We start from the raw sequence: 19511 nt of genomic DNA, 5'->3' as shown, positions 1-19511 counted from the left end.
CATCCTCTCTCTCTAAGGAGCCCAGACTGACAATTTTGCCGATAGTTTTCATACATAATAACTTAAGTGCATCACTTTTCTGCAAACATGTTAGCGTTAGAGTTCAATTCTTCTGCTCCTCGCCTTTTGTACCTGGTAAATCTATTCCTCTGACGTGTGTTTAGGAAGATGGCTTCGTTCTCTGCCTGTGCCATTAGTGGCAATTGCACAAAGCAGAAACACAAATTACCTGCCTTCCGCAGACATAGCTCATAACCTAGACACCATGGGCTGGCATTCAGTGCAGCCTCCGCCTCTGTGCACGAACCTGAAACGGGACACCTGCCTATTCATTTGAAATGTAGGTAAAGTGCCGTAGGCACGGAAGAGCCTGTTTGGGGAAGCTCTCCGTGCCAGTTGCTGGGGGCTGTGTGCTGGCCTCAGCCCTTGCCGGAGATGGAGGGCCCAGTGCCAGCGTCTCTGGGGAGATCTGGGGCTGGGGAGCTTAGGACCCTGCCAAGGCTGAGAATTCCCATGAACGGTACTCCCTGCCTGAAACGGAACAGCGGGATGAGCTACACAACAGGGAGGCCAAGGAGGGCGCCTCCCGGAGTTCGGACCTGGAGAGGCGCGTGTGGGTTCCCACGGCACCGTTCTGTAAGACTCTCTTCCGACTGGCTTTATTTAGGCAACTCTACAGTCAGCAAAATCAGCCTCCCCTGGGGCTGTTAAAGTCAAATCAACAGGGTTTTCATGGGAACAAATGTTTGTAACAAAAAACCTGGGTTCCTCCAGCGCCACCTGCTGTCAGACTTGAGGAATTTGTTAAGGGAGCCTAAGGATGTGCCTCACCCACCCGGGGGGAGGAAACAGGGGTCCCCTCTGTGAATGGGCTCGGGGGCCCCTCCCACCCCCCTGCGGCCCTGGGCAGCCAGTACAGACACCGGCGGTATCAACAGTGCAGCCCCAAAGCGGGCAGGGCCGGCGGGGCTGCCTGGGAGATCCCGGGGATGCAGAGCAGACCAGCCCCTTCCAGCACCGATGCCTCCTGACTCAACCTCAGGCGCTGCTTAGCTGGTGTTGCTAAAGGACGCTTACTCCCAACCTTCTCGGACTTTCTCCAGGTGTAGGGCTTGTCGCAGCGCTGCTCTGAACTGGATTCTTTTCTTTTAATTAATTAATTAATTATGTTTTTGGCTGTGTCGGGGTCTTTGTTTCTGTGCGAGGGCTTTCTCTAGTTACGGCAAGCGGGGGCCACTCTTCATCGCGGTGCGCGGGCCTCTCACTGTCGCGGCCTCTCTTGTTGGGGAGCACAGGCTCCAGACGCGCAGGCTCAGTAGTTGTGGCTCACGGGCCCAGTTGCTCCGCGGCATGTGGGATCCTCCCAGACCAGGGCTCGAACCCGTGTCCCCTGCATTAGCAGGCAGATTCTCAACCAGTGCGCCACCAGGGAAGCCCTTGAACTGGATTCTTGATGCTTGTCTCACACACACACACACACACACACACACACACACACACACGACACACACACACAGACTCTCATTCATCCAACAGGAAACAAAGAAGAACCCAGAGAAGGGAAAAACCTGTCTCTGTTTTCTCCTTTCTCCCCATTAAAACATCACATCCTTGTGGTCTCGCTCTCTGGCCTTCCCGTACAGCTTTTCTCTTTCCCACCTGAGTCCCGTCCTGTCAGCCGCCCGCCCCTGTTTCTCCACCATGACTCCCCCTTTGCTTCTTCCTGTCTCTTTTCTCTCATTTGTAATGAGGCTGCTCAACGCCGGAGGGTCAGTGCTGTAAATCACCAAGGGATCAGAGCGAGGGCCACACTGACAAGGAAAGCTGTCACCAGGTTTTACAGCTTCATGTAAAATGCACTGTCCACGCGATGACAGCGAAGGGGCTGGAGGGTGCGGAGTGGTTTGGGGACAAGGGTGGACAGATGACTGCCTGTGTGGCGGGGAGGGGGCACACCTGTGTGCTTCCACACGAATGTGTGCCCGGAGGTGAATCTGCCATCTCTCCCAAACCAGGCACGTCCCTGCAAGACTCACCGGGAGACCCGCCCACTTGTAAGAGCTCCGGTGATGAGCTCTCTCTGGGTCTCATTGCACAGAGCCACGGAGACAGCTGGTGCGAGCTGTCTGAGTGCAGAAGAGCCGAGGACAGTGCTCTGGAGGCGACCCGCAGCCCTTCCTCCTGGAGGGGCAGTAGGACTCGTCCTTCCATAGAGAGCACTGTGTGCATGTCCCGTTCGCCTGTCAACAGGTGTCTGCCCACCTGCCAGGGGACCAGCTGGCGGGAGCTGCCTCTGAGGCTCAGCTGAGAGGCCCCCGTCCCGAGGGCTTCGATAGGCTGGGTGAGGAGGCAGGGCCAGCCCATGGGCATCCTCAGAGAGCGGCACATGACATTAATGTCCCAGACGGAGGCCCCTGCAGCCACGGCCCATCCCTTGTTTGAGGGCCCTGCTGTCACCCTGCCACTCCAGCCAGAGGCCAGTGGGACCTGGCTACAGAGTAGGGGTCTCCTGGAGGGAGGCCACCAGACATACATGAAGCAGAGACGTCGCCGACCATGGCCTAGCAGGGCGGCTGGGCGGGTGGAGGGAGTGCAGAGTCCTGGTGCCCAGTGCCCACTGGTGCCCAGGACTTGTGTGCCGCTCTTGCTACTGTACCTTCCTCCCTTCCCCGCCCCTCCCGCACTCCCCATTCTGGGGGAACATCCCTCGTGTCCGTCCCTCCCCTCCAGCCCGGGCCCTGCCCTACCTCAGGCTGGCAGACCTGGTGGGATGAACCACTGGAAGCAGATGCTCTGTGCTTCCCCCCAGTCTGCTCTCCTGTGGCAGCGAGGCGCTCTCAGGCCACAGATCTGAGCACATTCCCTTCCTGTTTGAAACCCTTTGAACCATAAGTTAAATTTCAGATTCCTCAGGGTCAGTGACATGGAAGACCCTTTTTGAAGGTGCCTTTGCTCACCTGTCCAGGCTTTTCACACATCTGATTACTACCCAAATCCTGCTCTCCAGCCACTCCCAGTAATGGTTCACAGCTTTATTTATCAAAAAAAAAATCTGTGGAACTTATTTGGAATTTGTGGTTGGGGGTCTATTTATAAAATGCAGTGGTTTTTTGTTTGTTTGTTTGTTTGTTTTTTGAATTCCACAAGTGTGTCTGACGTGCATTTCAAGCTCCAAGCTCGGAAGCATTAACACCGCCCCAAACACGCCCTGCCTTTGGCCACACAGCAGGCAGGCACCCTGTCCTATTCCCCTTTGTGTACCTAGCCCCTAGCACATTGACTGGTCCGCAGTAGGGTTGCAAATTATTTTTTGGCAACTTAGTGATGATAAATAAATAAAGGATATTTCCAGTGATACCAGAGAGAGTGAGACTAAGTCACATATCACAGTCACCCACAGGGTGCAGGAAGGGAGAAGAGACTGTAGCGTGTGTGTGTGTGTGTGTGTGTGTGTGTGTGTGTGTGTGTGTGTGTCAGAGCGGGGGAAGAGAGGGAGGGAGGGAGGGAGGGAGAGAGAGAGGTGGTCTAGGCTTCGGAGGGAGGAACACAGCCCAGGAAAGGTGCAACACCACATGTGGTAAGCACCGAGAGTCCTCACAGGCACTCTTGCATGAAGCGGGTGGTGGGAGACCCATTTCAGTGGGGGGTTGGCCATCTGTGTACATGAGTGGATGTATGTGGATGGAAACAGAAATACAGACACAGCCAAGATCAAGAGCATCCTGAATCCATCCGTTCTTCCCAGAAGAAGCGTCTGGTGGATGGAATCTGTAGGTGCTAGAGCACTGCGGACAGTAGAGCTGCAGCCCAGCTGTGGCCGGTGACTTCTCAATGGGGAGGTGGCGAGGTGCAGGGACAGAGACACCTGCACCAGCCATTCGTTCCGGGAGACAGAGGTGAATCCTTCTTTTATTCCTTCCATCACCCCTTCTCCTCTGTGATAGATGGGGCCGAGCTGTTTGCGGTGTGTGTGCAGAGGCTGACAAAATGCAGCGATCGGATTGGAAATCAAAGCTCTCCCCAGCGCTGGCTGTGTGCCTGCCTTCCCAGAGACCGCGGTGGCGGCGCAGCAGAGGGGGAGGAAGCAGCTGCTGTCCTTTCCCCCCAGGAGTTGTTTTGGGTTTTACTTTTATTTTTCCCAAGACAGAGTTGCTGGAGAGGGTAGCCAAGGCAGCCAGAGAAAGGAAAGGAGACAGAGGGCGAGCATTGGAATGCAGGGGGAGAAAGAGCTGTGCAGACGGGGAGGAGAGAGAGAGGCAGGCGAAGGGCAGCTGATGGAAGTCCTTGGAACCTGCCTTTTTTTCTGCTTTTCTCTGGTCTCAACCTCCCATCCTGTCTCTTTCCCAGCTCCCCCTCCTTTGTCATCAGAGGTGCTCCCTGCACGCTGTGAAGCGTGATTTAACTTACGGGTTGTGATGGAAATGATTCACGAGTCTGCTCCCCAGACAGGCTGGGAAACTGAGACAGGGCACGTTCAGGGCGCTTTACCTGGCTCCTCTTTGGCCCTACCTACCCCCAGTCTTTTGTCCTGAGAGTTCTAGGAAGCAGCCATCCCCACATCCACCTTACAGGATGAAGAGTTGATTCTTGTCTTTGCTTTTCTCACCCCTTCTCCCAGGACATCTTCTGCATCGAACTGCCCCACAGGGTCCCGGAGCCTGAGTCTTATGGGTTGACTCTGCCCTCTGCTGGATTAAGAAGTGGAAATGAGGCAGAAAAGGGGACTAGTTCCAGAAAACATACCTTGGCGTATTTCCCAGGAAAGTCTTTGGTTCAAGCAACCCAAACCCTAAGTGAATACAGCTCAATATGCCTGTGATGTATTAATACCCTGATAAGCCAGTCAGAATGTGTTTCCAAATAGACCTATTACGTAAGAGGCGATAAATACTAACCGTCTCTCCTCTATCCGCATTTGTGCATGGAGAATGGCCTTGGTAGGGGATCCGGGGCTGTGCAGACGGAGTCTTGGCCGTTCTGACCTTCTGACTGATGGCGAGTCCTGTGCCCTATAACGTGGTCTCCCATGTCATCCGCATCGTGCAATCCTGCCCTTTGCCCACCGCTTAATGACTTTCTATTTTGTTTTACAACCTGCAATCTGCTGCATGTCCCAGTCAACAGTATCTCTTTTTCCTGCTGCTGCTGATGCCTTGGATGCTTTTATGGGCATCGATTCCCTTCACTGGTTCCCCAAAGAGGTTCTTTTCCTTGAGCCGGAGCGTCATTCTGGCGGATTACAGCGCCTGCCACTCTGCACTCCGATTTATTGCCATCCTGGGTTTTATTCTCCCCTACACTTGCAGCCAAGCCTCATTCACTTCATTTTCTGGGGTGAGCAGAATAGAGGAAGATGTTATTAATAGGAGAAAGGATGTCATCCTGGCGGGCTTAGTGATGTTCACGTTTATGTTCTGCAGTTCCAGAGCCTAGCTCTGGCCCAAGCACCACCCTTCTTCCAGGAAGTGATGAACCCAACAGGATTCTCCCTTAGGAATTGACCTTCCGAAAGCTTGACACTCTTTTCAAGCTTTTGTGGACAAATGGTGTTCTTGTGTTTGGGCAAGCTCACCCGTAAGTCCCTCGCTTTCCCCTGCTTGTGACCAGCAGTTTGCACTTGGAAGAAGGCTGGACAGTGTTGTAGGTGAGGTCTGAGTGCAGAGGGGTGGGCGAGAGGGAGGTGGAGAGGAGATATACGTGGTACGTGATACACCAGGTCCTCTTAGGATGGCTTTTCAGGTTTCCCAGACACTAATGTATGTGAATCCAATTGAAGTCACTCTACAGGTTTTATTTACTTCGATAAACATGTTTACTGATCACTTATCACAAATCAAATAGTAGAGCAATTTCTAAACAATGTCCTACAGATAATAAATGTCTCTTGCATATACATACAAAATGTTACATCTCACCTCCTGCAAGTCCAGCTCACTCTCTCAGAAGTAGAATTTAGAAACCACCCAGGGGCTGCAGAGAGCAAAAGGGCAGGAGCTGCCCCTCCAGGGACCTTCCCCAGCCAGTGTGGACTGACTGGCTCCACACTGTGTAGGTTTAGAGCTCCTTCATACAGGAACAGGAACCACAAAAAAATCTTCCAGTGGGTTATAGTTGTGGGTGTAGGAGTTCACCCAACCAAACTGACTTGCCAGGAGATCACATAGATAGAGACAGCTGGTGAGGCTGGAGATCACCAAGGACAGTGCTGGGAAGGTTTCCTTGGGGTGGGTTGGTGTTGACGGCACAGAAGCCTTTTCTTTACAAAACGCTCCTGGGAAAGTACAGTTTGCCAAAGCAGCATGGGGGCGGGGGGAGGGCAGTGAGGTAGCATCTGTTTAGCCATGTATTTTTTTTTTAACTGGGGTATAGTTATTTTACAGTGTTGTGTTCTACTGTACAGCGCAATGGAGTTCCCTGTGCTATACAGCAGGTTCTCAATAGTTATCTATTTTATACACATCAGTGTATATATGTCAGTCCCAATCTCCCAGTTCATCCCACCACCAGCACCCCGCTTTCCCCCCTTGGTGTCCATACGTTTGTTCTCTACATCTGTGTCTTTATTTCTGCCTTGAAAACCGGTTCATCTGTACCAGTTTTCTAGATTCCACATATATGCGTTAATAAATGATATTTGCTTTTCTCTTTCTGACTTACTTCACTCTGTATGACAGTCTCTAGGTCCATCCATGTCTCTACAAATGACCCAATCTCGTTTCTTTTTATGGCTGAGTAATAGTCCATTGTATATATGTACCACATCTTCTTTATCCACTCCTCTGTTGATGGACATTTAGGTTGCTTCCATGTCTCATGTTTGGCCATGTATTCTAAAAGAGAAGTTCAGAGGTCATCATAGAGGGACTTGGTGTCCAAAACTGTGCATTTCTCAAAAGGGCAACATTGTTCAATGCACATGATTGTGTGAGAAGCATTGTTACTGCTGGGTCTCTAGTGACAGTTTTAGAGCCAACATAGAACGCACTTTTCCAGCCTCTTGCACGAGTATTGATCCAAGGCGTCTGACTTTACCCCCAGGAAGATAACACAGGGGCCGCAAACAGACCCCGGGAGTCTGAGTTCGGCTTTGTGGTTTCTAAGTGAGCCTGTATATCAGAACTCTGTGAAACTTGACCCAATCACTTAGACCACGTGGGTTTCTATTCTCATTTTGAAGACAGTAGGAATATATTTTCAGGTGGAACTCCTAAATGCAGACCTTAGGTGGGTTTCCTATGCCTACCTAGAAGCAAGGCCAGCTTTGGATGACTCTCAGGCTTTGCACTGAGAATAATCTTAGCTCCTGCACATACCTGTATTGCCACCCCCCTTCTCTCTGGGTGTTCTGCTGATCACTGAACATTTTAAACTGGTTTTGATGAAGCTAAAACTACCAAAGGGCATCCTGGTCTTAATTAGAAGAACCCAATTTCAGAGCCTGTTAGGACTCTTAGGAGTGGAGATGCGTTTTAGTACCAAACATTCTCAGAAGGAGAAAGGAACCCAGGGATGACAAAGAAAAGGGGCTTACTCTGGAAGGCGGGGCCACTGCCTCTGGACTCTGTTGATTCGTGGGGAAAGAAACAAAGGCTCAGAGGTGAGAACGGGTCAGCTTTGTTGAGGAGATGCTAGGACATACCGCATAGGGCAGAGAAAGCCACAAGGTCAGGGAGCCTGGAAGAGTCCAGTCTCCAAGTGGAAGGAAGGAGATCCTCCACTTTCATCCTCCGACTTTCTGTGATTCTCTTGATAATTACCGTCAAAGGAGCCATCATGTTGCTGATTCTACTCAATGCATTTAAATTCTAATTCATATTATTTGATCCTTCTTAGAGGTGAAACTAAATGTGCTTCTTTGCACTTATACCCCTCTTTCTCTCAAGAATTTGCATAAGAAGTGAAGGCATGTTTGCATTTATTGCATTTCAGTAATTGGCATTTTTGCCTTCCCAGTTTTGCTCCACTTTCTGTTCTAACCTGCTAACCCTTCCTCTCTGTTCACCTTGGCAAGGAGAGGGACAGCTAAGAGTGTCAGACAGCCCTGCCTGCCAGAGGACGGGAAATAGTTATGGGGGCTCAGGCAGCGGACCTGGGGAGTCCCGCCACGCTGGGGTGCCTGTCTTGCACAGACGAGGAAACTGAGGGTCAGAGAGGTGAAGTGACTTGCCAGAAATCACACGTTTTAGGGTCCTGGCTCTGAGGTTAGAGATATGTCTCTGCCTCTGGCTTTGTTTTGATGATTCCATGAGATATAATTATTCGTGAAAGGATTTTGCATGCTATTGTGAATCGGAAAGTTTGAGCTATTATTTTTCTGGTTAATTAACAAAAACACCCCAAAGCTCTTATGAGATGTCTGCTGCCTCCTCCCTTCTCACTTCGCAAGCTATCGTGGAGCCTGAGCTGTGACGTGGTGACCTCCGGTGGTGCGGCTCGCCGTGTGCCACATGTGGCATGCCCCTGGCAGCATGGTCTGAGTCACCATGGAGAACAGTTGGAGAGATTCCCTGTTGGGCTTGGTCTCAGAGTGTACTGGCAGTGTGCCTTCCCTTCGGGCAGCGGACATTCACTGACTGAATGCGAGCATGGACTAGGTACCGTGCTGGGCATGACAGGGCTGAGGGTTAAAAAAAAATAAAGAAAATGCACAGGCTTTGCCTTCACAGTGGCCGTGTGGCCTGGGGAGTGATGGGACAGAGGTGCTATGGGCTGGGGGTGTCGGCGTAGACCTGGCAGATGGAAGGGAGCCTTGGAAGGAAAGGTGTGTGTGGTGAGGAGGTAGGGAGACAGATGGGGCAGCGTGGGACATGGTTTGGAGTCCCGGGAGAGCATCCACATTGCGGAAACTGCAAGAAACCCGCAGGCACACCCTGTGATACAGCTTCTGTGCAAGGCGATGGGTCTGATGAGGATGGGGCATCTTGGTGAGCTGTTCTGAACTGTTGGCCCTTCCTATGGAGGGCTGTGGACACCAGTGAAGGCTTTGGAACAAATGAGTCTCAAATGGATTTGCTAGAAAGGTCCTTCCAGCAGAAGGAGAGGGTGGAGGCTGGAGGTTAAGAGAGGCCGGCATGGCCGCCATCCAGGTGAGGTAAGGTCGGAATCTCCCCACCCACCCCATTGCCTAGATTCAGAAGGGGGTCCACTTGAGTGAGATTATGGGTGATTTGAGCTGCTTGTTGAAGGGTGAAGATCAGGGAGTAATTTATGCGGGGGAAGAAGGAGCTCTCCTCCAGCACAGTGAGAATCCCTTCTTACAGAGACCAGCTACTAGAGAGTATCGCAAAGGCACCAGGGGGTTCTGTAAAGGACTTGCATAACTGCTTGCCCAGGGTTGGTTGAAGGACATTGCTTCGCTAGGCTCAGCTGATGTGGCTCCAGCCAAGAGAGGGCTGACTGTGGCTGCATCTTTGCATCTGCACCCCGCCGCCTCCTCCCCCAGCCCCCCTCGCCCATCAGGGCTGTGCCTGCTCCGGTTGCTGCTTGGGGAGGTGGCCAGAGGGACGGAGAGCGCCCCCCTCTCAAGAGCTCTCTGCTTCTGGTTCAGGGCCGGGCACTGTGCTTTCAGCATTAAGACTGCATCCGTCTTTTCCGTGTCCATCCAGCGTTTGTCACTGAATTGCCCGTGCAGGTACCCTGCTTTCTTTCATTTCAGTGGCTGTGGTCTTCTTTGTAGGATAAGCCCCGAAAATATAGACAGTAAGGAAGATGTTTTGTTCTAAAAAGTGAGCACAGCATCCTCACCGGCGTAGAAGCACAGTGAGTAAATGTATAATGTTGAGCGGGGTGGTGCAGGCACGTATTCAGTTACTTGGAAAATAATATTGAAGAGAGGGGACATCTGTATTTTCACACAGAAGATAGTAAACATTAACACCTCCCTGTTCTTCCAGAGTCCTTTATACTTTTCCCTTGTGTGTTACTTTCCTCTGACAGCCATAGGGATTGAGTGGACAGACTAGTTTTTTCCCCATTTGACACATAGGAAAACTGAGTCACAGGAGGACTGGGGACCCAGGCTTGTCACAGCAGATTAGATAATAAGACGAGGACCTAGCTAGCTTGACTCCGTGGAAGTCAGGCCAGCAGCTCGGGGCATGGCCACTGCTTCTCTTCAGTATGAACGTGCAAGCTGAGGTCCTAGTAGGTGGAATATACCAGTGCATGGCAGCTTCCAGATGGGAGAGATGATGTTAAAATCTGAGTGATACCCAATGCATTGTCAAGCTTTCAGAATGCTCAGTGGAGAACCTTTCTTCAAATCCACCAACCCCAGAAAACACAGGTTAGGGACTCAGGAGATGCAAGTTCCCATCCCCACTCTTTTCTGAACTAAACAGCTGCATAGCCATAGTCTTAAGAAGGAAGCAGCTGTACGTCTGTGTCTCTAGGGTCTATATCTATAGGTGACTTTGCAGGTCCCTCCAAGCAGCAAATGTACACCATCTGCAAAGTTCTCAGCAAAATACCTTCCCTGGTCGCTTAGACCACGGTGGGTTCCTCAACACCTGTTTATTTTCTGTACAAAACCCCATTGTATCCGCTCATAAAAGTCCTCATGCTCGACAGTGATCTGTCTTAGCTCTACTTAGGCGGGAGCAGAATGTCTGTGTCTGTCTTATTCACCCTGTATCACACCCCTTAAGTGCTTAACACCCTGCATGGTGCATAATAGATCCTCAATGCACGTTTGTCAAACAAGTGAATAATTCAAAAAACCTATTTTTCTACACCTCAAATTATCTACGTCTTCACTTCTCACAACTAGAAGTGAAGTTCACGTGATGGGAAAGAGAAGGACGGGCCTGGGATAGGAGCCTTGTGAGAGGAAAGGCTGCAGACCAGGCCTGAGGAAGGAGGAGGGATCCTGTGACCACCGACGCCCTGAACAGCCCTCCTGTCGGCCCAGGTTCAGTAGGTCCTGTCTCCGTAGGACAGTGTTGGGTCCGATGTCTGACACTAGCAATGAGCCCCAGCACACTGTGGGAGGAACCCCTTCCTGGGAAGGGAAACCTCGGCATTCACCTTGTCTCTGTCCCCCCGATCTTCTCTCTCCTGCGTGAAATCCTGATAATCCTCAAGTGTGGTTTGCGTGTTACGGTCTGGCTGCCCCAACCTTCCTAACTGGCTGCGGATGAGAGCAGCCCCTCCGGGGCCTCCACAGTGACCGTGGCTTCCTCTGCGTCTGTCAGACCAGACCCTGAACACGGGCCCTGTGGCCACGGCCGCGTCTCTGGACTCCCTTTCCTTCCCTCTGCTCGTGCACATGTATGTTCAGTTCAAGGCGAGCTCAGGGTTCACTCCCCTGACTTCCAGTCTGCGTGCCTTCCTCTACCTCCACCCTCCTGACACCTCCAGCAGGGGTCCCTTTTGGCGCTCTGGCCTGGCTGGATTGCCCTGGCCACTGTGCTGTGGCGTCGGTGCCCCTGGGTGGTCCCTGCTCCCCGTGTCCTCTGGCGGCCGGCTCTTCTCAGCCCCCCTCCCTCCCCACTCCGCCGGTACCCAGCTCTTCTCTGCAGCCTCCCAGAAGCAGGCCCTGAGATGCGAATTTGTGTGGAAATGACTCCTTAAGGGAGTGCCCCCCGGCGAGAGACCACGGAAGCGGGGGACAGCCAGGAAGCCACGTGGAGGCTCAGTTTCAGGCAGGTGTCCTGAGGGTGGCTCCCATGGGACCTGCAGCGAGACTCGGCCACCTGCTCCCGTGGCCAGCCCGCGGCCGCCACCCTGGGAACACACACATTCCCAGGCACCACAGCCCGGAGATAGTCTCCAGGGAGAGCGGCAGGTGTGGGCTCTTGGCACAGAAACCTGGCAGCAGCACAGACACGACACGAGGGCCCTGGGGGCCTGGGCTGGCTGACTGCAGCCGTGCCCCGCACAGGAGGGGACGTCCCCTTGGACCCGCCCCTCCCTACTCCAGGGTGTGGTTTTGCCTCCTAAGCCCTGAGATCCTCCCCACACTGGTGTTTCAAGTCCTCACTCTAGGGGGCTCTTTTTGATGAAAAGAGGGGCCTTGGGGGCAGGATCCAGGTTTGACTCAAGTGTGTCCAGACAGGGAGCTGGATCTGGAGCTAGCCCCAGCGATGGGACCGGGAGGGACACAGATGCTTCGTCTGAGCTGCCTCTCAGGCGCAGGGCCTGCCAGGCTGGCACGTCTTCCCCAGCCCTGGGCTCGAGAGGAGCCAGGTACTTCCCAGACCCCTTTTCCAGCATGACAGGGCATCCTGGTATGCACCGTCAGTCCCAGTTTACCTGAGTGAGTCTTAGTTTTCAAAGTGTAACTATAAACAGTGTCTGGGTTGATCAGCTTCCCCCTGCTGCTGTCCTGCCAGCTGGTCCACCACCTCCAGGATGAAACCCCATCTCAGGTGTGGGCTTTACATGGTCTAGCTGTAAGGACCGGATGACAGGATCGATTGGAGACACAGACAAGAAGAAGCAGAGATTCACCTGCCGGGATCCGGGCTTCTTCTCCCCAACTCCTCCCTCCCACGGAGGGCCACCCACTGTAGAAGGGGGAGGGGCTCAGGCTCGTGCCTTCACGGTCCTCTGTGATTTGGCGATTCTTTCAGGTGGCCGTTGCAGAGCTCTTCATTTCGGTTCTCTGGTCCTTCTTGTCCTCAGGATAAAGGGAATAGTCTGTCACACGGGTGCCGCAATAGTTCCTGCAGGGAAAAGCGGGCACGCTCAACTGGGCAATGGGAGGAGAGTTCAATCAAAGGTGCAGCCAAAGTGCAGGAAAGACCACAAGGGTTAGTCCTGACCCCGGGGCTGGAACAGGAGGGAGTGGCTAATGCCTCCAGGACTCAAGTGAAGAAAAGAGGAGATCTCGGCTCCCACCAGGGACAGAGAACCCCGGCCAGGAGCTGTGACCTCTGACAGGGACGTGGACGGCCTGTGGCATCCCCTCTCCTTCCCATCAGCTGACCTCAGTGGGAGGCCGGAGGTCGGGGAGCCAGCTGATGTGGCCCACGCTGGTCAGTCTGCAGTGGACGGAGGGGGCACAGAAAGAGTAGGACACTCCTTCACTGGCCTCAACTCGCCTAACTTTTCTCTTCTACCAAAGCCTTACACTCTGCACAGACCAAATTTCTATCCTTCTGCAAATATGCTGGTATCCTTTCACAGTTCCACTGTGCTTTTGTTGTGCCCTTCCCTCCGCCTGAAATGCTGTGCCCTGCTCTGTTGTATGTAGCAAGCTCCTTCCTACCTCCAAGGCCACCTTAACTCTCACAAGGCCCAGATTGCCTTGTAAGTAACCAAGAATCCTTGCAACAGAGAAACACATGGTATATGCCTCCTCCCCCCACCATATTACAGGTAGATGGGGGATGGACAGACTGCCGTCAACACACACCAGGATAAAGTATGTCTAGCCAACATTCATGGGGGATTAAAATTTGCAGAGGAAATATGGTTGGCATACAAAATAACACCTAATGTTGCTCTGATAGGGAAATAGGAATTTATCTAATAAACAATAGGGAAGGGTGTTCCCAGTACAGGGGGTCCCTGAATTCTGATAGTGAATGGTGTGCTCTGGAAACAGTGAGAAGCCGTCCAGTATATCCAGTTCCTGTCCCATCTGGAGCGTGTGGGGTGGGAGGTGAGATGGGGCTTTGCAGGAGATTGTGCGCTGGAGCCCAGGGTCAAAGGGCAGATGAAGTCCAAAGTGAATTTCCACTCACCTCTCGGCCCTTCTGGGCTCTCTCCCCTGGGAAACGTTGGTCCCCACGCAGGGACTCAGGAGACGCTCATCTGTGTTTGGAATATTTGGGTACGTTAAGGGAGGGAATGGAAAGAAACCGCCCCCCCGGGCTGCCTGGCTCTGGTCACCGAGGGAGAAAAAGGCGCCACTGCTTTGGTCTGTGACAGGATCCAGATGCCTTCACCAGGATCGTCAGTTGGTCCAGAGCTCTTCCTTTCTCACCACATGGATGTAACACCCTGCTATGAAATGAAAAAATGGCCTTTGGGCGCTGTAGCTTACAGATGTGAAATGACCTGTTCAACAGCCCCAAGCCTCCTCCAGCGCTGGAATCAGTATTGGGCTTTGTCACCAGTACAGATCTCAGCGGCGCACCATTTGTCTCAGAGGAGTCATGGCCCGCCTGACTTGGCAAGTCTGCCTTGCGATGGTGCCGCGTCATTCGACTCTTACAGGACGGGCAGAGGGGTGGGTGGGTTTATCGAGAGCCCTCCTCAGAGGTCCACACAGCCAGGCCTTCTTGATTCATCCCCAGGACATTAGAGTGGTGAAAGGTGACGGATTCCCACCAAGAGCAAGCATGTGTGCAGGGGTGTGTGTGCAGGGGGCGCGTTTCTAAGTGCAGGTTGGCGCTGACTCATGGCCTGGGCCTTTACTGGGCATGGGCTCCTGCTCTTTCATTTCTCAGGAGTTTGTGAAACGTGGGAAATTTTAATTTAAAAAAAATAATCAGTCAACAGATATTTATTGAGTGCTTATTTTGTGCTCAATATGACATATAAAGGCACATGAGAAACATAGGTATGGCCCTTGCCTTTCTGGGAGTTACCATCTACTGAGCAATGTAATGAACATGTAGATCGGAGAAGGCCATGTGTGTGATAGATTGTGTGATCCATTATTTGTTGAGTTTCTACTCCATACCAGGCAATGCGTTTACATGCATACTTCCGTTTAATCTTCCCATTAACCCCATGCAGGAGGAAAATTTATTTCCGGTCCAGGCGAGTAAAGTGAAACTCAGTGAGGTCGGGTGACTTGTTGAAAGGCAGCAGAACAGAGCCGGCACTTGGGTTCCAGCCGCGCGACTTCAGGGCCTGGCTCTTTCCTCCTCCCTGCCCTCCACCGGCAGTGTGGACTCACGGGGCACCGTGGACACAGCCGAGGTTTCCTCTGGTCCTTTCCCGTGTATCATAAGCTCTCCTTCTGCTTCTACCGAGGCGTGGTCAGCCTTGGCCTTATTTTCATGACTAAGAGAGATTCCATAGCACACACCCCATTTTCCATGTGAAGCAAAAACAGTAGTGGTTGAGAGACGTGAGGCCGGTGTGGATCGTGTGAGTTCAGTGTTTGTGTCTCTAGGTAACCCAAGCCAATTTCATACATAGTGACACGAGCTTAGATTCCAACAGGGTCAAAGTTAGCAACCCCACCAGGTCAGCCTGCTCCTCCAGCAAAGAGCTCAGGGGACAGGTGCTTTTGCTGAGTTTTCCGCAGGCCGGTGATGAAGCATCCTGGTTTGTCTGTTTGTTGGTTTCCCACAGAAGCAGACCTGGAAGATGCACAGGCCAACTCCGTGGAGCTGGGTGTCAGTACTTCCGAACCAACCACCTGTGATGCTTTGCTGTGAAGCTTGAGGGGAGGGGCCGGGCACAAGCCAAACCCTCAGAGAAACAAAACTTAGTGGGCAGCTGGACCGCGGGACCATTTCTGAGCGATAAGAGGAGATTGTGATCAGGAGCAACAAAGGGCAGAAACACTTACTTCTTTGTAGGCTCAAATGTTGCTGGAGATGTGTTGCTTTTCAAAGGCAGTTAAAGGGCCGTTTGAGAGAAGGGATGGTTGGAGTACTCACTGTTCTGGTCCATTAGAGTCCTCAGATCTTCAGGCAGGTGCGTTTAAGAAAGGCCAAGCCGGAATTGTTCCCTCTTTCTTCAAGAATCCTTCTCTGTATTTCAGCACCCTCTTTGTCTGTCTTGAGAAGGTGCCAAGCAGTTACTTCTGCTTTATTTTTCTTCCAATTTCCAGGTTCCTCTTTCTCTCTCTGTCTCTGTCTCTTTTTCTCCTTTCCTCTAAAATCCAAAAGTAGCTCGAGGCCCCGAATCCACACTTCCATGTTTTATCTCTGCCGCACTCATCCTGGCCTTGCTTAATCATTTTTTTTTGCTACTCCTCTATGTACAAGTGCAGCAACTGTAATGAAGCCACTGTTCATCAGCAGGAGATGAAGGGCACAGAGGGCTGCATTTTTAGAGCTTCCGCACAATCGGCGCAGCTGCAGAACATTTCAGGTGTGTCGGTTCTCTCCACCGTGCACTGTGCTCAGGTGCCTGTTCCGGCGTGGCTGCACGGGGATGGTCCCATTCTGGTCAGCCACACCTGAGGCTTCTCATCATCATGGAGAATGCACTGATGATCTGTGCAGCCTGGATGTCCTTGACGGCCTGTGTTCAAGCAGGCCTGTTCTCTGTAAGAAGCAGCTTCTCCAAGGAAGGGAGCAGGGTGCAGACAGACAGACTGAGAGGGACACTCGCTCGGCAGTGGAATGGTAAACAAGCCCGTCCCTCCCAGGCACTCTCTCTCTGTCTGGATTCTGTCAGGATGTTGCATAGGCCAGGCTGTGGGCTGTCCGTGGGGACCGCACACTGGAGGGAGAGCCGCCAGCCCTGTGGGAGGGGAGGATCGCTTACAGATATAGGGAAGGTTGATGGCCCCTGGCTCGAGTGTGGATGCAAGTGAGGTCAGGCATTGAGGCTCTGAGAGGAGACGTGTTTGGAGTTTGGGGAGTTCCAGGGCTCAGTCCAGAAGCCCTGTGTGTGCAGAGGTTTCTCCTCTGCTCTTTGCATATGTGGTGGGACGGACGGAGGAGAGGATGCTCAGGGTGGGTGCCTAGTGCATCTGAAGACTGGGGGGGGAAGGGGTGGAGAGCTTCAGGGTTGGGCCAGGGCATCTCCAATCCTTTCTGACTCTCCACTTCTCTTCCTGGCCTGCCTTAGGCTGACCTTTTGACTCTTTCCTCAGTGGCAAGTGGCCATGTCTTGTTACACTTATCTGGATTAGTTAGGGAGGGTTGAGTTTGAAACCTTGCTCACTTCCAGTTAATCTTATAGTTGATCCCCTTCCTGAGGGAGCTGAAATGGCATGAAATACATGTGTTTTAGGAGTAATTCTGTAGAAGTGAACTAAGGGCTGTCTCTGGAAAAAGGGAACCTGTTGACTGAATTTCCCACCTGGTCTCCCCGCCAACTCCCCACTAACCAAAGCATCAACTCTGCCTGAGAGTGCAGTTATGCTCACGTCCACTTTTTTTTTTTAATACTTGGAGAATTGTCTCCTGTGTATCGTTCTGTAAATGAGACGGATAGATGAGGGCAGGTATGAGGAGGCGGCAGGAGTTGGCCACCAAGTTACCTTTGTGATTCATCTCTCAGAAGCCACATTAATTCCATGGAGACACAGCAAGACTGATACCCAGCAATGACAGTTTGGACCTCTAATCATGACCTTCGATGTGCCCCAAACCAGGGCGGAAGCTATGCCAGCTTTTCAGTGTAGTATATCACAGGGGCCGCATAACTGTGCTGAAACTGGCCGTGTCGGAGCACGAGTGCTTCTGCAAATGAACATCTTTGGCCCTGTGAGTGCGGTGCAGTGTGGTGAGACCACTTCCGTTGCATTCAATTTCCAATCATTAGACACTCACAAGGAAGCCCAGGACGGTCCTCTCGTGTTCACCGAGAGGCTGTGAAATGCCCCCATTGTGGGCATCAGAAACAATTATTCAAGCAGTTTAGAGGTTGTTGATCAGCATTTCCTGCCCCACTGCCACTCACCTGGTGTTTGGTCAAATTTCAGCTGCCGGAGGACAAAATAAATGGGACTCTGCTTCCGGCTTCCCAGGGCACATTGGTTGCAAGAAAGTTCTCTCCCGTAAAGTAGTGGAAAAGTGTTTCAAATGAGAGTCACTTCCTAGTGCCCACTTGCGCTGCGGCTCTCGTGTCACCAGAAACCAGTGAAATGTCTAAATTAATGGTTCTCAAACTGGGGTCCCCGGACCAGGTAGTGGCCCAGCAATCTGTACTTTGTCAGGACTTACAGATAGTTGAATTTAAATGTTGTAGGGACTTTTGGGAAGCCCTGGATAAGGACATTTAAGATCACTGACTTTGGGGGAAAATAAGCAAACAAACAAAAACTGGGTTTGAATCTTGGTTCTGCAGGGTGATCTTAGTTCATTTGGATAATATTTCTTAGACTCAGTTAACCTCATCTGTAAATTGGCCGTAGTAGGTGAATGCAACCAAGTTTTTTTTAAGATGATAAAATAGCACATACCATAGACTCACAGGATACCTAGCATACAGTAATATGAAACATCAGTTGTGAATATGAATTTCACCAATTCCTCCCCTTGGATCCAAGCAAAATTCGGAGCAGTGACTGCCCTTAAAGTCATGAATATGAATGACATCCCAGGTACATTGCTAGCAAAGCGAGCTGTGGAGTGTGTTGTTCTTAAGGGGGTTCACACCATGGTGGCTCACATCCACATTTTAGTGAGGTAGCCTGAGAGGACGAGCATCAGGTGTGCAAGGCAAGTACAGCATCAGGGAGGCCCAGCTTCCTGCATCAGCTGCTCTTCCCTACCTCTTGCTCAGTCTCATGGTATGTTCAGGATATTGTTATCACAGCCGACAGCAAGTCTTGGAGTTCACTCTAGACCAGTCCAGACCACATGTGCATCCTGGTTACTGGAGAGCTTATGAAAATGCAGATTCGTTCATTATATCTGAGGTGGGGCCCGAGTCTGTGTTTCAAACAAGCTCCCCAGCGATGACGACCTGCTGGTTTTCTGGTCACACTTTCACATAGTGAAGGGCTAGCTCAGTGCTTCTCAAACCCTCACGCGCATACAGTTCCCTCTAGCTTTATGCTGCTTAAGTGATGGTCTGGGGGCCATCGGCATTGCCATCTCCTGGGAGCTTACGAAAAATGCAGACTCTCGGGCCCCACCCCAGACCTTCCAAATCAGAACGCATATTTAAGTAAGATCCCGAAGAGAGTTACAAGCACAGAAGTGTGGGACATCCCTTCAGGGTGTGTGTTTATTCGCACAGGACCCTGCACTTGTGAAATGCCCGGCTCTCACCATCTTGAAATTCTTAATAGTCCTTGAGCAAAGGACTCTGCCTTTGCGTTTTGCACTGAGATCCACAAGGTATGCGGCTGGTCCTGGATACCCTGCTGTATACCCCAGTGCTTTTCAAACTGTGGTGGGTGTCTGACCCAGCTGGGGTATTGTTAGAAATTCATGTTTCTGAGTTCCCAAAGATTCTGAATCAGTAGGACAAGAAAATCGGTAACAAAGTCACCTCCTGTGATTCTGATGCAAGTGGTCCACGCCCGCTTTCAGAAATACTCCCCTGGTCAGGTTTCCCATCATTTCTATCCTTTGTTGTCCAAAAAAACACAGTAAGCAGCACAAAGCAAGCTGGACAGCTGAGCAGAGGTGTTTCTGGTTGAGCAGTTTTCCCTACAGGGCCTCTCACCAAGCCCTTCTGCCTGTGCCTGAGAGGCCCGGCAATGATCGTGTGACATTTACACAAGTACGCGTGGAAAGGATGCACAGCGCTGGAGAGCACATCTCGAGAGGGACTGCCTGGGGAAGCTGCTGTACTCAGCAGCAGTTCTTAGGCTTTTTATGGTCACAGACAATTAGGAGAATTCAGTGGAAGCAACCGTCCCTGAAAAATTCACCTTTGCACATCCTGAGGGGCACCCAGGACCAGGACTTAGAACCTGG

General features: G+C 51.8%; 1 protein-coding gene across 11 annotated transcripts in view; it reads left to right on the top strand.

Moving 5' to 3' along the window:
• Positions 1–19511, top strand: part of NTM (neurotrimin) — a 932003-nt gene that overhangs the window by 725090 nt on the left and 187402 nt on the right. Inside the window, exon 1 of one of the 11 annotated variants that reach the window (XM_060017640.1) lies at positions 3775–3896. The exons of 9 other annotated variants lie outside the window; for them this stretch is intronic. In XM_060017640.1, coding sequence (XP_059873623.1) covers positions 3832–3896 — 65 coding nt within the window. In that variant the 5' untranslated portion in view covers positions 3775–3831. Of the gene's footprint in view, positions 1–3774; positions 3897–8855; positions 9092–19511 lie in introns of those variants that run through there. One more of the 11 variants, XM_060017644.1, reaches the window with a different exon arrangement.

This window comes from Delphinus delphis, chromosome 8 (genome assembly GCF_949987515.2).
Source record: "Delphinus delphis chromosome 8, mDelDel1.2, whole genome shotgun sequence".
NCBI classification, from domain to species: Eukaryota; Metazoa; Chordata; class Mammalia; order Artiodactyla; family Delphinidae; genus Delphinus; species Delphinus delphis.
The sequence above is the reverse complement of the archived record's forward strand: the minus strand, read 5'-3'. Positions and strand labels throughout refer to the sequence as shown.